The sequence below is a fragment of the Microcaecilia unicolor genome, chromosome 3 (assembly GCF_901765095.1).
Source record: "Microcaecilia unicolor chromosome 3, aMicUni1.1, whole genome shotgun sequence".
NCBI lineage: Eukaryota > Metazoa > Chordata > Amphibia > Gymnophiona > Siphonopidae > Microcaecilia > Microcaecilia unicolor.
In genome coordinates, this window is record NC_044033.1 from 213758801 (window position 1) to 213781262 (window position 22462).

Sequence of the window (22462 nt, forward strand, 5' to 3'; positions counted from 1 at the left end):
CATCTTAAAAGAAGGAACTTGACACATTTAAGTCTACATGCAACAGCATAACCCTTGATCTTGCTCCCCTACTGTCCACAGTGTATGATACAAATCTCTGAACAAAAGGGTCCCAGATCTGTCCAAAGTTAGCTTTCGCTTTTAAAATAGCCCCCTTCTGCGAAGTGTGTGCCAAGAGTCGTAGTGGCCAATTTGTGGGGGAGGGGCCCAACTTCTAAAATGAGGTCTGGTTTAATTTAGGGCTAGTGCCAGCTCGGTCATCTATAGAGTCTGATTCTAGGGCCAGACACCTTCAAATGAAAATTAAATTCCAGTTCCCATGGTACTAGAACTCCTCTAATCTACTTGAAATGTATTGAATCTCTCTCCCCTATCCCTGACCTGCCTATCGCCTGCAAGAACTGTGCAGATACCTTTTTAAGAATTAATTTTCTCTGGTGAAACAAACCTGGTTTTCCCCAAGGCAAAGTTTGATTTCTACAAGTAAATTTACATATAAGGGTGAATTCTACACGTGGCACGAAAAAAAGCACTATTTAAACCGTGCTTAGTTAGGCATGGTTTATAGAATAGCGCTTAAGCCCAGGAATTAGGTGCGGCCATTTGCTCCAACTGAAATGTGCTGTAAATATACACACCTACATCGACACGTATTCCTCCCTCCTTTTCTAACAACGTGTGTAAATGTTAACGCCCTTGTTCCACCCACAAACCTCTCTGCATCTTCTTTTCGAACTAGCACATAAAACTTAGGCACGGCTATTTCAATTAAATCTAATTAGTGCCAATTATCAGCGCTCGGCTCACTCAAATTGCACATTCGCCCAACTTTACGCATCACATTTTTTAGCGCTTTCTATAGAATAGAGGGATACTGTAAGACTTCATGTGGAAAGGAATTCTGAGCATTTCTGTATGTGTGTGTGTATATATAATGTATCCGGTCACAGTCCACAAAGATTGGTGCTAGTATGTGAGAGCTAATTGATATTAATTTGCACCTAATGTGCAGAGACTTATTTCAGTGTGGCATGTAGAAACTGCCTCTGGGAAAAGGTAGCTAAAGTCTCCGGAAACCAAAAACACGAGGCTTTAATGGATTTGTAATACAACGGTTCAATCCCTATTCTTTTATATGGAAAAAAGAAAAGTGACAGAAGTTCAAACGTGTAACTTGGACCCCTAACGTGAAAAATCATTTTCAATATTTTGGATCGCAGACTTTTGTCTAGACGGTCACAAATGTTCACCCATCTTAGAATAATATCTGCTTTGTGCATTAAGGGGGTAAGTCTGCAAGGCAGGGGCGTAGCCAGACTTCGGCGGGAGGGGGTCAGAGCCCAAGGTGAGGGGGCACATTTTAGCCCCCCCTCCCTGGCGCCGCTGACTCCCCCCCCCCCCCCGGCCATTTTTGACCCACCACCACCACCTTTGACCTCCCCTAGCGCCAACCCTTTCGACTCCCTCTTCCCGCTGCTGGGTGCCTTTTGCTGGCGGGGGTAAGTCCTCCGGCACAGCCGCGTTGCTGATCTGCAAGGGCAGGCTTCTGTTTCTGTGCATCTTGAGTCTGAGGACGTCAGACTCAAGACTCCCAGAAACAGAAGCCTGCCCTTGCAGATCAGCAACACGGCCACGCCGGAGAAGAGGACTTCAGCTGGCGGGGGTTGGGGACCCCTACCAGCAAAGGTACCCGGCGGCGGGGGAAGTTTGGCGGGAGGAGGGGTCAAAGGGGTTGGCGGGGGGGGGCAGGGCCAAATCTACGGGGGCTCATGCCCCCGTGGCTACGCCCCTGCTGCAAGGCAATGATTTTTTAAGGTATGTGTATCAATTGGTGTGTCTGCCCATTGCCATGCCCCCTAGCGCTTAACGTGCCAAACCACTTATGCGTGCCTTTGTAAAATGGTGCTTAGTGCCACTAGATGCCAAGTTATAGAATTACTCCTAAGTACGTATGTTGCACGTGTGATAGCTGTTGTGTGCATGCTAAGCCCATGTACTTGTTCCTGAACCTTGCATGTTGCTACATAAAAAGCTTTGGAAATGCATCAGTGTTACATAGTTTGCTGTTTGCCTGTGGTACTACCTCGGTCTTGTTTCTTGCAAGCATGTCTGCTTCTCCCAGTGTTACACAGGCTCTGGGAGGGTGTTATCGCTGGGCTGCCCCTGAAGTCTTTTCGTTCCCCCTCTCTGCTTCCTTTCACAAGTACAGTTCTGGATCCACATGACATTGCGTGTGGAGGAGACGCCCTTGTTGCAGTGAAAGCGCAGGGACAAGGTCCGTGTCTTGGAGGGTAGGCATTGGCGGCCATCCAGGCAAGATCCGCAGAAGATGGGCAACAAGGGTTTTTTGCTCTTGCAGTCCTTGTACGACCAGAACCAGGGCTCATTGGTGCGGAGGACTCTGGTACATTTCGGTCCCTTCTTTAAGACCTGCTTGGAGAGAACAGGGACTTAATTATGCATAGCCTGGCCTGAGCTAAGTCTATTTCTACTCTGAAATACAGGTTCTTGTGTTGTCCAAATATTTAGAGAACCAAAGGGGCTGCAATTGGTAGTCTTTCTGTGGGCAGGCTCCAGCCTTCAGCCAGAGCTTTTTTTGAAGGGGTACTTGGGGGTACTGAGTACTGGCACCTTTTCCACTGTCTGCTAAAATTGACCCATGAACCCCAAGTTTTAATGAAAGTGCTCAGGGTCTACACACCAATTCTGCCTTGTGAAAGATCCTGTGACTGGTTGCAGGGGGCCTGGCTATTGTGGGCTGGGTCCCTCAGTGATCACCCCACCCCTGAAGGGTGGCCTGGCCTTTGAGTACCGGCACCTTTTTTGCTAGAAAAAACACTGGATACAACCTCCACAACTGAACACCATAAGTGGCTCTTACCCTTGATCCATACAGAGGTGGTATTGCTTTTTTTCTGCTCCCTGTTCTGCCTCTGTGTTTTGCCCCTGCATCCCTTTGGCAGTATCCATACTTTATTCCACTTTTTCACCAGCGTGAAGATTGTCGGCCATGACCACCCTGCAATCTTGCCTGACCAGTAAACAGCGTCTGATCCCCATCCATCAACCACTGACTGAACTGCCAAGTAACGAACAACAATTGGAGCTTTCTTAGATCATTTCTTTGTCTACTCTCTGGCTCTTTCAGGTCTTGGTATCATCTACGGAGTCAGATTCTTCAATCGCTCAAAGATATGGAACAGAGCCAGCCCCAAGATCGATCCTCAGCCACTCCACTGTTTGTCTTTCCTTGGAGTGAATTTCCATTTACCATCACCCTCTGTGTTAGTAAATGATGGCAGACAATGACAGCATGGCCCATCCTGTCTATCCAGAAAGGTGCACAGACACAAAAGAGAGGGTAAAACAGCATACAAAATAATACAGAAACAAAAAAAGCAACACTGGGCCTTCAGGATTGAGATGATCAAAGTCTCTTGTTTATTAATTGACGGATAGACCTGACACGGGCCGTGTCTGCCTCAGGGGTCAGCTAATCCTGATCAAAAATTATAGGTGGTACTGTCACAGTGTAGCACCTTTGATATGGAATAGAGTCTCAATTGCTCTGAGAGCGTAATCAGCATGGACAACGCTGTCAGTCTAAAAAAAATAAACCATGTCGGGTGTATCTGTCAATTAATAAACAAGAGACTTTGATCATCTCAATCCTGAAGGCCCAGTGTTGCTTTTTTTGTTTCTATCCAGAAAGGTGGCCTGAACCTGTGGTTCTGTGTGGGTCAACCCTTCCCTCCCCCTCATTGTTTTTAGGGCTTTAATTGATGCCTAAAGTCTACTCTGTTCCCCCCATGTGCATTTTTCTTTAAAGTGTGAAAAATAAGTTTTACTGTAAGTGGAAACGCTCTGTACTTCTATCTCTTGCTATCTAGGGAACCTCGTGGCTACGAGGTCCGAGTTTGAAGTGGAAGCAATTTTGAGTGGATTCGGTGAAATTGTACTGACTTGGCTTCAAAATAAAAACACAATATATATATATATATTTTTTTGTTACATTTGTACCCTGCGCTTTCCCACTCATGGCAGGCTCAATGCGGCGGGCAATGGAGGGTTAAGTGACTTGCCCAGAGTCACAAGGAGCTGCCTGTGCCGGGAATCGAACTCAGTTCCTCAGTTCCCCAGGACCAAAGTCCACCACCCTAACCACTAGGAGTAGCCTAGTGGTTAGTGCAGCGGACTTTGATCCTGGGGAACTGGGCTCAATTCCCACTGCAGCTCCTTGTGACTGTGGGCAAGTCACTTAACCTTCCATTGCCCCAGGTACAAAATAAGTACCTGTATATATGTAAACCGCTTTGAATGTAGTTGCAAAAACCACAGAAAGGCAGTATATCAAGTCCCCTTTCCCTAAATGCATCATTTTGTACTTAATACTTTCTATCTATTGTTTACCAGTATGTTAGATCCAGAAGAAAAAAGTTAAAGCCTAAGAGCGGTCGGAGTCAAAGGTTCAGTTTACCCACTCCATGGCCCTGTGTTTATCTTATGCCTTTTTGAATTCCATCACTGTTTGATCCTGCTACTTCCTGGGGAAGATATCATTCCAGGCCTCCTCCACCCTCTACGTGAAAAAGTATTTCCTGATGTTGATTTTGTTTCCTTCCTTGTTGTTGGTCAAGCGGTTAGCTAATTTCTAATCCAGACCTCCACTTTCTGACCTATTGCTGGGCTGTGCAGTTTATTCATGGGCTTCCTGGGCAGGGTCTTTTAAAAATCTTTGTAGAAATCTAAATTAACCACTGCCTATGGACAAACGTTCAAATTCATCTGATGTGACCTTTTGCATTTGTCTTGGATAATGCAACCCATTGGGTTAGGGATTTCACTGCTGTAATATAGTCTACCTCTGTTGCACCCAGGCAAATACCAGGTACCTACAAACCTTACAGAACATGACTATTTGGCTATTATGTCACACTCAACAGCATGATCGTGTCACTTCATTGCTTAAGGAATACTATTTGGCTTCCCATCCATCAGGTAATAATCTTCAAAGTGTTAACGCTCACAGACTTGGGCTTCCATACTACTTATCCACTGGTCTCACCATCCCATACTCTCCAGCCTGTTGTCTTTGATCATTAAATGACCACCAGTTAGTTTTGCCCAAACATTGGGCATTCTTTTTTCACTGCCCATTTGTGTTTGGATTTTCTCCCCCTTTACCTATGTTCAGAACTTTTGTGCAAACATTTTAAAGCAGGGCTTAAGGCCTGGCGTTTTACCCAAGCCTTTGGCCCTGTCAGGGTGTAGCCACTAAGCTGAATATCGCTGTCCTGTACACTGTTGTCCATTCTCTCCAGTCATGTCCCCCCACCCTCCCCAGGCTTTGTACTAACTACTCTCTACTCTTTAGCATGATATGTGTGTGAAGTTTTCCTGCCAATGTATTGTACTTTTTTTTTCCTGTACTTTTCTGATTTTGTATGCCTCTGTGATATGCAAGTTGGTCTTAAGCACTATAGCAAACCTCAATAAACTATCCTCACCTGCTGTAGAATCTCCTAATTTCTCCACTGCCACCTGCTTACAGATTTAATTTATTTATTTTTGTTACACTTGTACCCCGCGCTTTCCCACTCATGGCAGGCTCAATGCGGCTTACATATACAGGTATTTATTTGTACCTGGGGCAATGGAGGGTTAAGTGACTTGCCCAGAGTCACGGGGAGCTGCCTGTGCCTGAAGTGGGAATTGATCTCAGTTCCCCAGGACCAGAGTCCACCACCATAACCACTAGGCCACTCCTCCACTCCTTTTAAGGGAGTCCTGAGAGTATAAAACTGCCCAAAGAACTCCGTTCAGGAGAAAATCTAAACACACAGGGTTACTTCTTTCAGTCACAACACAGGAGCAGGGGTAGGCAACCACAGTCCTCCAGGGCCAAAACCCAGCTGTGTTTTCAAGATTTGCATAATAAATATGCATGTACTGCTTCCATTGTATGCAAATGATCTTATTTATATTCCTTGTGGAAATCTTGAAAACCCGACTGGGTTGTGGCCCATGAGGACTGTGGTTGCCCACTTTTGAGCTGGAGAAGTTCTCAATCCAGTCCTTGGGACACAGGTTTTCAGGATACCCACAATTTATTAGGATTTATTTACCACCTTTTTGAAGTACAAAACATTTTATACTGCTTATCCCAGAAATAAGCAGTGGATTTTCCCTAAGTCCAATTTAATACTGCTCTATGGACTGTTCCTTTAGGAAGCTGTCCAAACCTTTTTTAAACTCTGCTAAGTTAACCGCCTTTACCACATTCTCTGGCAACGAATTCCAGAGTTTAATTACATGTTTTTTTTAATCCGTAACACTGAAAAGCAAAGGTAAGAGGAGGTAGAAAATAAGGTGACTAGTTTAAATGAGGTTAGAGAGATGGTTAAATATTATCCCAGCTAGGGTAGGAGTGGATAAACATGTCCTGCTGCAGTGTGTGCAGAGTCACTCCTTGTGTGCCAGTGCAATGACTGCAAGAGAGAGATTGCACACAATGGAGGTAGGTGCAACTCTTTCTCATGTATATTCATCATGGGTATCCTGAAAATCTGACTGGCTAGGTGTGACCTGAGGACTGGGTTGAGAACCCCTGTTGGAAAGAACACATTGCACCCTGCACTGCCTGCTTTCCTCGCTTGCAGTGCCCTCAGTGGAGGAGTAGCCTAGTGGTTAGTGCAGCAGACTCTGATCCTGGGGAACTGGGTTCAATTCCCACTGTAGCTCCTTGTGACTCTGGGCAAGTCACTTAATAAGTACCTGTATATAATATGTAAACCTCTTTGAATGTAGTTGGAAAAACCACAGAAAGGCAGTATATAAGTCCCATTCCCTTTCCCTCCTTTCCCCTTAAAAGTGAAGAGGTTGATATTCAAAATGGCAACCGGCCAGAAACGGCTCCTGCCTGGTTAAATCACTTGGTCGGGCCTCTCCACCAATATTCAAAGGTTCTTAACTGGTTAGTGCCACAGACCGCTAAACTCCAAGCCAGTGATTTTGTGGCGGGTCTGGGGACAGAGTTGGCACTTAATGCGGTTAAGTGCAGCTTTTCAACATAACTCCCTAAGCGCCCTGTTTACTAAGCTTCGTTATAGCCGCGTTAGTGTCTTTAATTGACATTAACCATGTACACAGGTTAACTGTGTATGTTCCTACAATATCCCTATAGGCGCCTACATGGCTGGCGCAGTCGCTAATTGTAGGCACATTAAAAATGTTAACATGCCTTAGTAAACAGGGCCTTAAGGTTAGCAGTAAAATTGCACCACATAAAAGTCAGTCCTATCTTGATGTGTTAAGTGCTGAATATTGCACTTAGACTGGGTATTGAGGCAAATCAATAATTTTTAAACTGGATCCTCATAACTATCAAACTACAAATTCTTGATATCCAGTCACGATTCAGTTAACACTTAATCAAACTTCTTATCACACCCAGTCAAAACATTTATAACTTTATATCTTCAGATCATATCATATAGATTTCCCCAGAACCTCAGTGATGTTAATCACTATCAGTTTCGGTCTTTACTACTACTACTATTTATCATTTCTATAGCGCTACAAGGCATACGCAGCGCTGTACACCATACACAAAAAGACAGTCCCTGCTCAAAGAGCTTACAATCTAGATAAGACAGGTAAACAGAACAATTAAGGGTAGGGGAATAAATGGACCGTTGGTCTGACCCACTACGGCTATTCTTATGATACTTGCTAGGGCCATCTACCAGTGTTGAGTCGCTGCTTCCTGTCTGTAAACGTGGGCTGTGCCAGGATTGTGGAATTATCTTCCTGGGCAGATGAAAAGCCCTGTAGCATAGCAGTGGTTTTGCTGCAGATTAAAAGCTTGCCTTTTCCTAGATTGGAAGGAGAACTGGAGTGGGGTTGGGCATTGGGAATATTCAATACATTATAACCAAATACCCTGCATGTATTGTTACGGCTGTTTGATGGAGTGTGTTATACCTCAGTCTGTATACCTTAGGGGTGAAAGGACAAGCTATGTATCACTAAATTCTTTATCTCATTTTCTCCAGAAGGGTGTAAGCGTGGCCACCTTCAAACAGCACACGGCTCCCATCACCTTGGTGGAGTGGCACCCCGCGGAAGGCAGCATCTTCACCGGTTCTCTATATATATAGCCTCCTCTTATAGTTAGCAAAAAAATTTTAACTTAACTTATCTTTTTCAAGCTTGTTTTATTTGTCGGACCCAGGGGATCAGCTGCCCGACATGCACATTTCGCTCAAACATGGGCTGTCTCAAGGACATTCCCCCTGTAGTCTTCTCAGCGCCAGCTCAGCAAAAGTTAATCATCAGCTGATGATCCCCTGGGTCCGACAAATAAAACAAGCTTGAAAAAGATAAGTTAAGTTAAAAATTTTTTGCTAACTATAAGAGGAGGCTATATATAGAGAATCGGTGAAGATGCGGATGTTCTATATATCGCTAAAGACCGAAACTGATAGCGATTAACATCATTGAGGTTCTGGGGAAATCTATATGATATGATCTGAAGATATAAAGTTATAAATGTTTTGAATGGGTGTAATAAGAAGTTTGATTATGTGGTAACTGAATCGTGACTGGATATCAAGAATTTGTAGTTTGAATATTGCACTTAGCCACAAGAGAGAGCCAGCAACATCAACCGGTTGCCGGACATAGTCTGGCATTGAGTACCTGGGAATTATACTATTGGCGACTAAGAAAACGGTCACCGCTGCCAGCTGAATAGTGACTCCTGAAGCTTTTTTTTAAAATCCCTGAAATGTAAGGGCAAAAATACTGTGGGGCTGATATTCACACCACAGGCGTTATCTCGCCTTACTGTCCCCCCCCCCACCCCCCCCACCCCCCCCACCCCCCCACCCCCGGTGATGCCGGCTGTTCAATGCTGGGCTGTTTCTGGTGACCAGCTTTGTGTATCCAGTTTATTTTTGGCTGGGTTCAACTTAAGCACCGCTTAGGTTTAAACCAGCCCAAGATCTTCCAAGGTTTCATGCAGCCAAATCTGGCCACCAAAGTCTTACCTGAAAATCGACGGCTAGCTGGTTCTATCGGGTGATAAAACTGGCTATCCACTAGCCGGCAGTATTTAGCAGGAGACAGCTGGCTATCTCCCACTGAATAGTGTGGGATAAGTACCATTTAACCGGCCAGCTGCCGTTTCTTGCTGGTTTAAAATGGTTTTAAATATCGGGGGGGGGGGGGGTGCTTTGTGTCACTGAGCTGAGGTTATCCACTTCCTGCTACTGTGCTATTAATACTCCCTAGGCTCAGCTATGACTCTATACTCCCCGACACTGTTATTTTTATATCTGGTGTTAAGCTAAATTTATATATACCCTGCCTTTGTGCTGTTCGTATATCCTATTGTATACATTCTGACAGGGGGATTATTCTAGTTTGTTCCTATTATGTTTCTTTTTTTTTTTTTCTGATCTGTGTTTCCGTTGTTCCAGCAGTCCATACTCACAGTGTAATTCCCAGTTTGCAGAAAGTCCCCACAGGGCTGCACCAAACAGAGACGTCTCTCAGGTTGGAGGGTGCAGCTCCTACCTTTCCAGACAAGGCGAACAGAGAGCCCCTGGCCGCAGGTTTTCGAGCACTGTGACCACTCAGTGGGTTCCTTCCCGCAGCTGTCTGAATCCTCTCCTGCTGTTGTCCTACCTGCAATGGAGAAGCAAATGATCAGCCCATTGTGAAAACAGAATTGCAAAGTCCAGCTGTGGTGCTGGCCTGGTGGGTCAGGGTTGGAGCTGCCTGTTGCTAGATGGAAGGAACCAGGGCTGTGGAGTCGGAGTTGTGGAATCAGAAGCAATTTTGGGTGCAGCTGGAGTCGGTAAAAATGTACTTGACTCCAGTTTCAAACTAAAAAGAAGAACTTTTATTGTTTAATTTATACTTCTTTATACATATAAGAATAGCTATACAGTGAAACCTCGGTTTTCGTCGATAATCCGTCCGAAAACAATCAGCAAAATCCGAAACCGACGAAAACCGAGGCAATTAACGAGAACGCCCAAAATCAGGAGAAGGATGTCCATCTTCCAATACAAATTGGGAGATGGACGTCCTTTTTCGACGAAATCCAAGGCAACCGACGAAAACCGAGACAAATTTCTAGTCGAAAAAAGCAACGAAATCCAAAACCAACGAAAACCGAGGTTTCGCTGTACTGGGTCAGACCAATGATCCATCTAGCCCAGTATCCTGTTAAGTCACAAGTATGTGACAGAAACCCAAATCAGAGCAATATTCCATGCTACCAAGCCCGGGGCAGGCAGTGGCTTCCTTCATGTCCATCTCAATAACAGACTATAGACTTTTCCTCCAGGAACTTGTCCATAGTTTATTTATTTATTTTAAACACTTCTAACTCAACTCTAAACTAGGCAGTTTCCATAAAAACATACATACCAGTATAGAACAACACTAAGGTTTGTTACTACATCCTCTGACAACAAGTTCAGGAGCGTTGAGTGAAAAAATATTTCCTCCTATTTGTTTTAAAAGTATTTCTATGTAACTTCCTTGACTGTCCCCTAGTCGTACTTTTGGAACGAGTAAAAAATTGATTTAATTCTACTCATTCTACACCACTCATGATTTTGTAGACTTCAAACATATTTCCCCTCATCCGTCTCTTTTCCAAGCTGAAGAGCCCTAACCTTTTTAGTCTTTCCTCATGTGAGAGGGGTTCCATCCCCTTCATCATTTTGGTTGCTCTTCTCTAAACCTTTTCTAATTCCACTATATTTGTTTTGGGATATGGTGACCAGAATTGAACGCAATACTCAAGGTGAGGTTGTACCATGGAGCAATACAGAAGCATTATAGTATTCTTGGTCTTATTTACCATCCCTTTCCTAATAATTCCTATCATCCTGTTTGCTCTTTGGCTGCTGTTGCTGTACTGGATCTAAAGTACTGGTAAATAATAAATGTTATATTTACCAGTCCTTTTGATCCAAAACAAAAAATTTAATACCTAATATTAGTAGGAGTCAGAGTCAAACAAGAAAAATAGAGGAGTCAGAGTTGAAGGTTTGGTGTACTAAATCCACAACCCTGAAGGAGCTGGATCTGTAGATGTGGGGGTCAGTGAAGCAGTAAATTAATCACTGAAAAACAGTGACCCCTAGTGACTGCCTGAGGACTGTCACATGCATGACCAGACTAAAAGTTAGTTGGATTTTTGTTTTCAGATGTGTGTGTGTATTGGGGGGGGAGGGGAAGTTATAAAATAGTAAAATAGGGAGAAAAAGCCCTGCCTGGTAGCAAATGAAAGTTCCTGGTATTGGATCCTACTCTCTGGTGCTAATTCAGCTGAAAGACCAGGAAAAGAAATCATAGTTCCAGTGGCGTTCCTAGGGGGGGGGGGGGCGGTGGGTGCGGTCCGCCCCGGGTGCACGCTGCTGGGGGGGTGCCGCGCGCGCCTGTCCTCCGTTCGTTCCATGCTTCTTCTCTGCCCCGGAACAGAGAAGAAGCATGGAACGAATGGAGGACAGGCGTGCGCGCACCCCCCCAGCGGTGTGCACCCGGGGGGGGGGTTATTTCATGGGGGGGTGTCCTTTTGCCGGGGGGGGGGGTCGCGCTGCACCCAGGGGGCGGGGCACATCGGCGATCCGCCCCGGGTGTCAGCCCCCCTAGGAACGCCACTGCATAGTTCAGCCTTTCAGTGGTAACCAAAGTATCTGAGGCAAATCAGTGATGGCTAGGACATCCTTATGATCTCTTTGGGGACGGAGCTCTCTGAGCAGCGTAGAGGTGAGGAATAGGCATTATGGCAGACTCCAGGTCAGCTGTTGGCTCATTCGCTCTGACTACAGTCAGCAATGAAAGAACCAACTGACCTCCTGGCCATGGAGTCTTACTGGCAGAAGATCAGGTCAACAATGTCAAGAATGGTTGATGAGCAATCTTGACAAACCTACATTCATTGTTGTTATTTCTCGGGATTCTCGCCCAGGTCTGTATTCTTGGAACGGTTGACGAGCAATCTTGACAAACCTACATTCATTGTCATTATTTCTCGGGATGCTCTCCTAGGTCTGTATATTCATTGTCATTACTTCTCGGGATGTTCGCCCAGATCTGTATTCTTGGAATGATTGACGAGCAGTCTTGGCAAACCTACAGTCATTGTCATTACTTCTCAGGATGCTCGCCCAGGTCTGTATTCTTGGAATGGTTGACGAGCAGTCTTGACAAACTTCCATTAATTGTCATTGCATCTCGAGATGCTCGCCCAGGTCTGTATTCTTGAAGAACCACCTATCTCCTATGGCTAGTAATTTTCTTGAGCATTCTTTCCAGGCCACAAGATGGTTGCCCAGGATAAGAGGAGCAGCCTAATGGATAGTGCAGTGGGCTGAGAACTTGGGGACATGGGTTCCATTCCCACTGCAGCTCCTTGTGACCCTGGGCAAGTCACTTAAACCTCTATTGCCCTAGGTACAAAAACAGATTGTGAGCCCCCTAGGGACAGAGAAAGTACCTACATAGAATACTATGTAAACAGCTTTGGTTGTACCACAGAAAGGCAGTAGATCAAGTCCACAACCCTTTAACTTTTACACACTGTGGACAACCGAGAGTTGGATATAACACAAGCTGACCAAAGCCAACACTGGTATGTCTTACCCTTATCGCTCCTCTTGTCTCCCTGAGGGGCAGTGAGGTTAGTCTTTCTTTCCAGCTGTGCCCGTGCTTTTCTTCTCTTTAGCACTGCTGTCTCTCTGAAACCTTCTGGCTGGATCCTGTTCCAAGCTTGACCCAGTTTGTGCTTCATGGGGCCTTGGTACTCTGTACAGACCCACTCTTTGCAGCATTTCCCTGGCACTGGTGAAAGCAGTGGCCAAGAAATGGTTATGGGAGGAATGAAAAAAAAAAAAAAAGAAGCTTAAGGCTTAAGCATGGTAGCAAATGACATTAACCCCCTAAATCTATACAAGGCCCCATATCTTCTATGCTACAATGGCAGTTGTGTTCCAAAGCCATGTAGAGATAGTAGATTCTGTTGTATAACTTGGCACTATAATGTGTAACTGCACAGGGGCATTCGTGTGGCAGGGGCATTGGTGGGTCATGCGTGTTCCAACTATTCCAGTGCATGCTTTATAGGATACTTGCATGCGCATGGAGCCTCATTTACATAAGAATATAAGTGTTGCCATACTGGTTCAGACCGAAGGTCCATCAAGCCCAGTATCCTGTTACCAACAGTGGCCAATCCAGGTCACAAGTACCTGGCAAGATCCCAAAACAGTACAATACATTTTATGCTGCTGATCCTAGAAATAAGCAGTGGATTTTCCCCAAGTCCATTTTAATAATGGCTTATGGACTTTTCTTGTAGGAAGCTAGCCCAACCTTTTTTAAACCCCGCTAACTGCTTTTACCAAATTCTCTGGCAATGAATTCAGAATTTAATTACACGTTGAGTGAAGAAATATTTTCTCCGATTTGATTTAAATTTACTACTTTGTAGCTCCATTGCATGTCCCCTAGTCCTGGTATTTTTGGAAAGAGTAAACAAACGATTCACGTCTACCCATTCCACTTCACTCATTATTTTATAGACCTCTGTCATATCTCCCCTCAGCCATCTTTTCTCCAAGCTGAAGAGCCCTAGCCACTTCAGCCATTCCTCATAGGGAAATCTTCCCACCCCTTTATCATTTTCGTTGCCCTTGTCTGTACCTTTTATAATTTCACTATATCTTTTTTGAGATGTGGTGACCAGGTGTGGTCGCACCATGGAGCAATACAAAGGCATTATAACGTCCTCATTTTTGTTTTCCATTCCTTTCCTAATAATACCTAATATTCTATTTGCTTTCTTATCCGCTGCCACAAACTGAGCAGAGGATTTCAACGTATCTACGACAAAACCTAGAGCCCTTTCCTGGTCAGTGACTCATTATGTGGAACCTTGCATTACATATGTTTTAACCTGCCTTGAATCACATGGAATGGTATTTGGTGGGATATAAGCCATGAAAAACATGATATGACATGACATAAACATAACCTTGGTTATGCCTCCTGTACAGATTTTCACTGAAAGACCCTTTTGGACAGCAAAATAGCTAATATATTTGCATTTAATGCAGCTTAAGCTCAGATCTGGGAAAAAGCAAGTGCTTAAATGTCAAGGGTTGAGGGGTGATAGCAAACTAATTGGGGGGAGGGGGAGAGGTGGATGGTCATACCTTGTCAAGAAGTGTGTATTAACCAAAGGGTCATTGGCTACCAACTGCCAAGTTCGGACCTCTTCCTCACCTTCCACTTGCTCCAGCAGCCTGCAACCGGGCAACCGAGGGGGGGAAGTGGGTGGGCATAAAGACACACAGGCTATCGTAGTGTCATGGCAGACGCACATGCCCTGACATCCCATCTGGAACTTCTCTCCATGCTGGTAGACGCTGCCGTTCACCTGACAGAAGCGGCCCTCCCGGGTTTCTGGGGAGGGATGAGGGAACCAAGGTAACACAATTATGTACAGTACAAAGGACACCGAACGACTCTCATGGCAAGCACTTCCTGCCCATCTTTGAATGTATATGTCCGAAATAAGGTTGTTCTGTGACGTGAGACTAGATTCCTAGCTGGTCTTAGTGCAGAAAAGTTTTGTATACATGGAACTATCCTATAGATGTGTAGCACTCTCTTCTTTCAGGTCTAGATCATCCCGTTAGGCAGGGTAGACACCTGCCTGGGGAGGTTTCCAGGGGGCACCCCAAGCTCTTATGGAAGTGAAGGGTTGTTCAAAGGAAAGAGATACACATGTATCATGTTACATCAGGGGTGGGCAAACATGGTCCTCAAGGGCACAACTCAGTCAGATTATCGAGATTTTCACAATGAATATTCATGCAATCTATTTGCATGCATGCAAATCAATCCCATGCATATTCATTGTGGAAATCTTGAAAACCCAACTGGCTGTGGCTCTCAAAGACCGCAGTTGCCTATCCCTGTGTTACGTTTTTGGAAGGGACATCCCCAACTTCCACCCTGCTCCTGCAACTTCAGAAGGAATCCTCCCCCTGCAGGGGCTAAGCAAATCAAATCTTGCCTCCTAACCCAGCAATGAAACCCTACCATACCACCCCCAACTATTCCAGTTCTGAAACAGCCTTCCCCACATAACCCTCAGTCCTACACCCTGGAGCACCACTACCGTTCCAGTACCAAAGCACTCTCCCCTATGCTGTAACCCAGAGCACCACTGCTATTCCAGTACTGCCACACTTGCACAGACCAATAGTCCATCAAGCCCAGCATCCTGTTTCCAACAGTGGCCAATCCAGGTCACAAATACCTGGCAGAAACCCAAAGAGTAGCAACATTCCATGTAGAACCCCAAAGAATATCAATATTCTGGAATCCTGAAGAGTAACAAAGATTCTAGAATTCTAAAGAATAACAAGATTCCATGCAGAATTCCAAAGTGTAGCAACATTCCATGTGGAACCTCAAAGAGTAGCAAGATTCCATTCAGAATCCCAAGTACATAAGTGTTGCCATACTGGGACAGACCAAAGGTCCATCAAGCCCAGCATCCTGTTTCCAACAGTGGCCAATCCAGGTCACAAACACCTGGCAAGATCCCGAAAAAGTTCAATACATTTTATGCTGCTTATCCCAAAAATAAGCAGTGGATTTTCCCCAAGCTCTCCCATATTCTCACATGCAGTTCTACCAGTGCACCTCAGTCCTACTCTGGAGCACTCCTGCTATTCCAGTCATGGGGCTTCTTACCTGGATCACGCTCCTTCGGATCTCCTTGTAGCTCCACCTTGCTTTTTCTGCTCTTCAGTTGGGTCTTTCTCCTAGGAGATCTCCCCAGTTCATCGTTCCAGGAGGGCCCAGTTCCTCCTCCCCATACTCTGCTGCTGGCGTCCACATCATTTTCACCTTGGGATTCTTCTTTGTCTGCAGTTACAAGCCAGTCCTCAACTCTATTGGCGTCCACACACTGCCATTCCCTGCAGCACTGCCCCGGCACTGGATGGAAGCAAGCAAAGAAAATTTAGTTATGATTCTTGGAGTTCTACAAAGCAAAGGGGGGTCCTGTAAAGGTAGGACTGAAGCAGCCTCAGCATTCACTGTGCCACCGAACACAACTTAGAATGACCAACAATGGTGTGACTGTGGTCATTAACCATGGGGGGGGGGGGGGGGGTGGACTGACCACAGTGTGAAGCCGGGGTGTAGCCAGACCTGACGGTGGGAGGGGCCCAGAGCCCAAGGTGGGGAGGCACATTTTAGTCTGCCACCCCACCGCCGCCGCTCCCCACCCACTGCTGCAGCAAAGTACCTTGGCTGGCGGGGGTCCCTAACCCCCATTAGCTGAAGCCTTCTCCAGCACCGGTCTCTGGCGCCGCCGCGTTGCCCGCCCTGCTCTCTCTTCCTCCTCATGTCCTGCACGCTCCTTTAAGTAAAACTGAGCATGCTCAATGTCACTAAAAGGAGCATGCAGGACGTGAGGGGGAAGAGAGAACAGGGCAGGAGACCGGCGCTGGACAAGACTTCAGCTGACGAGGGTTGGGGGACCCCTGCCAGCAAATCCAGGGGCCCAGAGGTAATTTGGGGGGCCCAGGCCCCCACCTAGCTACGCAACTGGTGTGAAGGGAATGAAACTGGGTTGTTGGTAGTGGCTAGGGCCAAAACCAGTTGGGTTTTCAAGATTTCCACAATGAATATGCATGGGATTGATTTGCATGCATGCAAATAGATTGCATGAATATTCATTGTGAAAATCATGACAATCTGACTGGGTTGTGCCCTCGAGGACCATGTTTGCCCACCCCTGATGTAACATGATAAATGTGCATCTCTTTCCTTTGGAACAACACTTCCATAAGAGCTGTGCTAGGAATACTCCCTAGCTCAGCGGTCTTCACTCTTCGTCCTCAAGGGCCACCAACAGGCCAGGGTTTTCGGATATCCTTAAGGAATATGCATCAGAGGGAAAAATTCATGCAATGAAGGTAGTAGTCATGCAAATCTCTCTCATGCATATTCATTAGGGATACCATGAAAACCTGATCCATTGGTGGCCCTCAAGCACTGGCAGTGCAGGCTAAAGCCCTAGCTCAGTGGTTCTCAAACCTGGTCCCGGAGGCACCCCAGCCAGCCAGGATATCCGCAATGAATATTCATAAGAAAAATCTGCATGCACTGCCTTCACTGCATGCAAATCTCTCTCATGAAGATTATTATTATTTATTGCACTTGTATCCCACATTTTCCCACCTATTTGCAGGCTCAATGTGGCTTACAAAGACCTGTTATGGCATCACCATACCAGGGTAAAGAATACAGTTGGTGTTACAAAGAAGTCAAGGAAGGGAAGAGGATCTGGTCAAACAGTTAAAGAAAGATATATACTGAATAAAGGTGGATAAGTGTTGTATTATAGTTAGTTATGGGTTCTCGTGGTAGGCCTTGTTAAAGAGATACGTTTTCAGAGATTTGCGGAAGTTAGTTAATTCATTGATCGTTTTCAGGTGAGTTGGGAGTACGTTCAGTGGTGTGCTGGAGCAGGCTCTCACAGGCTCTCGAGAGCCGTTTGTTAAGTTTTTAAGAATTTTGGGAGCCGGTTCTCCATGGCTACTTTAACAAATGGATCCCAAAATGTGGGCTTGGGCCCCTCCTGAATTCTCTTTTACTTTGCTGGCGAGAGAGAGCCCCCTGTTAACAATTTACCAGCACACCCCTGAGTGCGTTCCATAACTGCGTACTCATGTAGGAAAAGCTGGTCGCGTGTGTTAGTTTGTATTTTAATCCTTTACAACTGAGGAAGTGTAAGTTAAGGAAGGTGCGAGAAGATCTTTTGGCATTTCTGGGTGGAAGGTCTACGAGGTCAAGCATGTAGGTCGGGGCATCTCCGTAAATGATTTTCATGACTCGGGACCAGGTTTGAGAACCACTGCCCTAATGAATATATATGAGAGAGATTTGCACGCACAGTACCCCTCCACTGTATGCAAATCTCTCATGCATATTCATTATGGTGCCCTGAAAACCTGACCTGATGGCAGCCTTAGAGGCTTGGAAGTAAAAAACCAAGGCACTAGCTAGTTTGGTTTTCAGGGTACTCGAGATGACGATTCACAAGATAGATCTGCATGCAGCAGAAGTAATGTATGCAAATCTATCTCATGCATATTCATACTAGATATCCTCGAAATGAGAACTCTGTGAACAGCTTGAGAAACACTGATGCAGTGCATCTGTTCATCTCTTGACTAGTAATAATCCTATATAAATAAATGATGCCAATAAAATGGTTTGTGTTCAGTTTGGTCATAAAATTCTGCAAATATTTCAGGAAGGATCAAATGAATAATTCTTTCAACAACATTTTCTGTAGAGTCCAATCCAGGAGTTCTCAACCCAATCTGACGGCTTTCAGGAGAGCAGGAATCTGTTGGGTCATTTTGGGTTTTGAACTTGTATCTCTTCATAAAGGTGGTTAATAAATCCAAATCAATAAATATCCCAAAGCAGTGTGGGATTTGTAGTGCCTGATCCTGCCCATTGAAATCAGTACTGCAAGTCCCATAACGCACCTGGATGGGTTGGTCAGAAATCCAGGACTGTCCCAAAATCTTCAGCCTGGACTGGGTAACTTGGCATTTCTGGACTTAGCAAGGAAAGCAAAATCCAAGGGAGGCTGATAAAATAGATGTTTTAAAACAGTTTCCAACCAGCAATGCAAACCATAGTCCTTTTCAGCTTGAAGGACTGGCCACTGTCGGAAACAGGGTGCTGGGGTCGATAGTTCTTGGTCTGACTCAGACTAGTGGTAAGTTTGAGATGCTAAGAAGGTCTAAGAGGTCCCTGAGAAACTCCCCCCCCCTCCACCCACCCGTGTGTGCCAGCCCCGCACTTTGCCCTCCCTCCTCTTCTGTACCTTTCACCAGCTGCATGTCCTTGCAGCCTGGCGGTTTGAGCGGCTTCACCAGAGGGCAGAGGGGCACGCATCCCACAGAGCCATCCTTACATCTGCAGAGAGCCTGGCACCCAAGCTGGAACCTCTCCTGGTGCAGATACATCGTGCCGTTGATGAAGCAAGACCGTTCCCCTTCGATTGCTAAACGGGGAACAAATAGACTGACTTAACCATCTCACCTGTATTATGTGTGCGCATAGAAAACATTTTTGTTTCGTGTGCTTATGTTGTGTTTTGTTGTTGTTGTTGTTTGTCTAGTGTGAGCTCTGTGTAATTTTGTTTCAGGTTCAAGAAAGTATTGCCCCGAGGCCCTTCCTCTTAGCCACTCTTGTCTCTCTATGTCTCATGTAAATATTGGATAACTTGATAACTTCCCCTGTCTGATTTTTTTCTCTAATGTTATCAATAGAAATCAAACAAAATAAAACATGGAAAAGAAAATAAGATGATACCTTTTTTATTGGACATAACTTAATACATTTCTTGATTAACTTTCGAAGGTTGCCCTTCTTCGTCAGATCGGAAATAAGCAAATGTGCTAGCTGACGGTGTATATAAGTGAAAACATTCAAGCATTACTATGACAGTAAAATAGATACCATTGGAGATTCTACATGGAATGTTGCTACTCTTGGAGATTCTACATGGAATGTTGCTACTATTGGAGATTCTACATGGAATGCTGCTATTCCACTAGCAACATTCCATGTAGAAGGCTGCGCAGGCTTCTGTTTCTGTGAGTCTGACGTCCTGCACGTACGTGCAGGACGTCAGACTCACAGAAGCAGAAGCCTGCGCGGCCACATTGGTGATCTACAAGGGCCGACTTCTACATGGAATGTTGCTAGTGGAATAGCAACATTCCATGTAGAATCAATAGAAATCAAACAAAATAAAACATGGAAAAGAAAATAAGATGATACCTTTTTTATTGGACATAACTTAATACATTTCTTGATTAGCTTTCGAAGGTTGCCCTTCTTCGTCAGATCGGAAATAAGCAAATGTGCTAGCTGACGGTGTATATAAGTGAAAACATTCAAGCATTACTATGACAGTCTGACAGGGTGGGAGGATGGGGGTGGGTAGGAAGTATGCATGGGGACATCAAAGTATATCATTGGTATTCTAACAGGGTGGGTGTGGATAATTGAGGGGTGGGGTGATCAACAGAGACATACAGCTTTATGGTTTATAATGGGCTAGGAACCCCAGGTCCTTGTTAAGTCCTTTCTGTTGGGTGTTAAAATATTCAATCATTCTGACTTCAAAGGTCTTACGTTCTTGTATGGTTTTAAAGTTACCTTTCAGGATTCTCACTGTGAAGTCACTGGTACAGTGTCCTGGTCCTGGTCCTCCCACCCTGTCAGACTGTCATAGTAATGCTTGAATGTTTTCACTTATATACACTGTCAGCTAGCACATTTGCTTATTTCCGATCTGAGGAAGAAGGGCAACCTTCGAAAGCTAATCAAGAAATATATTAAGTTATGTCCAATAAAAAAGGTATCATCTTATTTTCTTTTCCATGTTTTGTAATTGTTTTATTTATTCATTTTATATTACATTTATGTCCAATACATAAATGGGAAAGAAAAGAGAAAATATCAATTAAAACAAACATTAAGGAAAAATATCATCTTTGTTAGTCCACATTATTGTCCACAATTGGGGGATCCAAGATCAGGAAAACAATCTCAAAGAAAATAAGAAAAACACAGAATGGTTAATCTTACAATTCATATTTTCTGAGGGAGGAAGGTTAATCGGTAATTGCAGCCGGTACAGTGGTAACTTAAAGGAAGTTGCTGCAGAGGGTTCTTCATCTGTTCTTTTAACTCCACGAACTCTTATAATTTCCTGGGTTCAACAAATAAGTAATCAGGAAATAAAACACTTACAAGGGAATCGCTCTAGGAAGGTCCCACCTAGGGCAATGATTCTTGGCTTAAAAGCCAAGAGTTCACACCTCCTAGTCTGCGATTCCCTTGATATGTCAAGAAATATATTTATCTTTGAACCCAAAAAAACTATCAGCCATATGTCGGAAATACAATTTCAAAACATTGTTCCTATCTAAATCAAAGGCAAAAGTCACTAATAATATAACTCTATATACAGGGTATTTTAGGAAAATTTATCTTTCTCAAGTTATTTTTCCTTAATTGGTTCTCCAGAAGTTCCAATTTTTTACAAGAAACATAATTGTCCTTCATTACCAGATTAACTGATTTTCGTAGAGAAACCATTTCCGAAATCAAAGTCTTTATTTTTTTTTTTATCTTGGACTTCCACTTTGTTAGATAAGCATTGATATAATCACATATTTATTCCTAAAACATTTTTGACATCTGAAGAAGAGAGTTATTCACACTCTGCAGCACTTCCCATAGTGCGTCCATTGTGACACTGTTTGGCTTCACCAGGTCCAATTTCTCCACAGAAACTGCTCCAGATATCTTCAGGGGGAAGAGCTCACTCTCCAATCCCCCAGTTGGTTTATTATCTGGAGTCAATGCTGTGCCAGGACCTCCTCGGATCGTGTGAAAATCCTAACCCACTTCGGGCGTTTCCACTGTCGACCTCCATAGCGAAGCGTTACTGTTTCCGGGTCTTGAAGAGGTCATGCCAACAGGGGGACTCAAAGTCACTCCCTCTCCACTGAGATTCGGCAATAAAGCCTTGCTGTTCCCCGAAGCAGGAACCGATATCCCCAATGTTATGACCCCGAATCTCTCCAAAGTAGACTGAGAAATGGTGGGAACCCCAGCCGTGTTCGAAGAGGACAACACCACGGCTTTGCCTTTCTTCTTCCCCATTCTCTGGGGAGCGCACCTACTTCTTCAGGTATTCTGGTGTAAAACGGGAACTCAACTAATGCACATCCTCCCTCAACGCCATCTTGGATCCTCCAGTTTGGGACACTCTTTGTCTGGTTTCTCCTCAGAGGCCTGTCTGATATGGGTAACCCTTCAGCATAGCCCTCTGAGTCACTGAAACACGGAAGCCCCTCCACCACTTACAAGGTGGTGTCCCTTCGGAGGGGTTCTTTTCCATGTTTTATTTTGTTTGATTTCTATTGATAACCTTAAGAGTGGACTAACACGGCTACCACACTCCTCTTTCTCTAATGTGAAAGTACAGGTGACATGTTCCCTGGACTGATCCCTTTCTTACTCCTCCCCCTCCCCCATTCCTGCTATCCTTAAAAAATAATTTTATTGAGTTTGGGTCCTGCCCACTTCTTTAAAACTAATTTGGTCAGATGCAGGAGGATACCCTTCCCCCATCCCATCTGCATAGAAAGAAGTAGTTCTGGTCCACAACCAGCCCTCTCCTCTGATGCCTCTTCCGACCCCTCAAAATCCCCCCACAACTCCCCATGCAGAGCCAAAAGATGCTTCTGATTTGCTTCTGGCTTGGAAATTGAGCACCAGGGTTGCCCAGAACACATAACAAATTTTCAAAGAGCAT

At 44.8% G+C, this 22462-nt stretch overlaps 1 protein-coding gene across 1 annotated transcript in view; it reads right to left on the bottom strand.

The window, feature by feature from the left end:
• Positions 1–1727: 1727 nt before the first annotated feature.
• The window catches only part of LOC115466278 (CCN family member 1-like), a 31014-nt gene continuing 10279 nt past the window's right edge, over positions 1728–22462 (bottom strand). The window contains exons 3-8 of the mRNA XM_030197439.1: positions 18950–19129; positions 15790–16035; positions 14308–14487; positions 12667–12864; positions 9497–9690; positions 1728–2430 (exon numbers count right to left, since the gene is read on the bottom strand). Of these exons, the coding sequence (XP_030053299.1) occupies positions 2125–2430; positions 9497–9690; positions 12667–12864; positions 14308–14487; positions 15790–16035; positions 18950–19129 (1304 nt within the window). The 3' untranslated portion in view covers positions 1728–2124. The remainder of the gene's footprint in view (positions 2431–9496; positions 9691–12666; positions 12865–14307; positions 14488–15789; positions 16036–18949; positions 19130–22462) is intronic.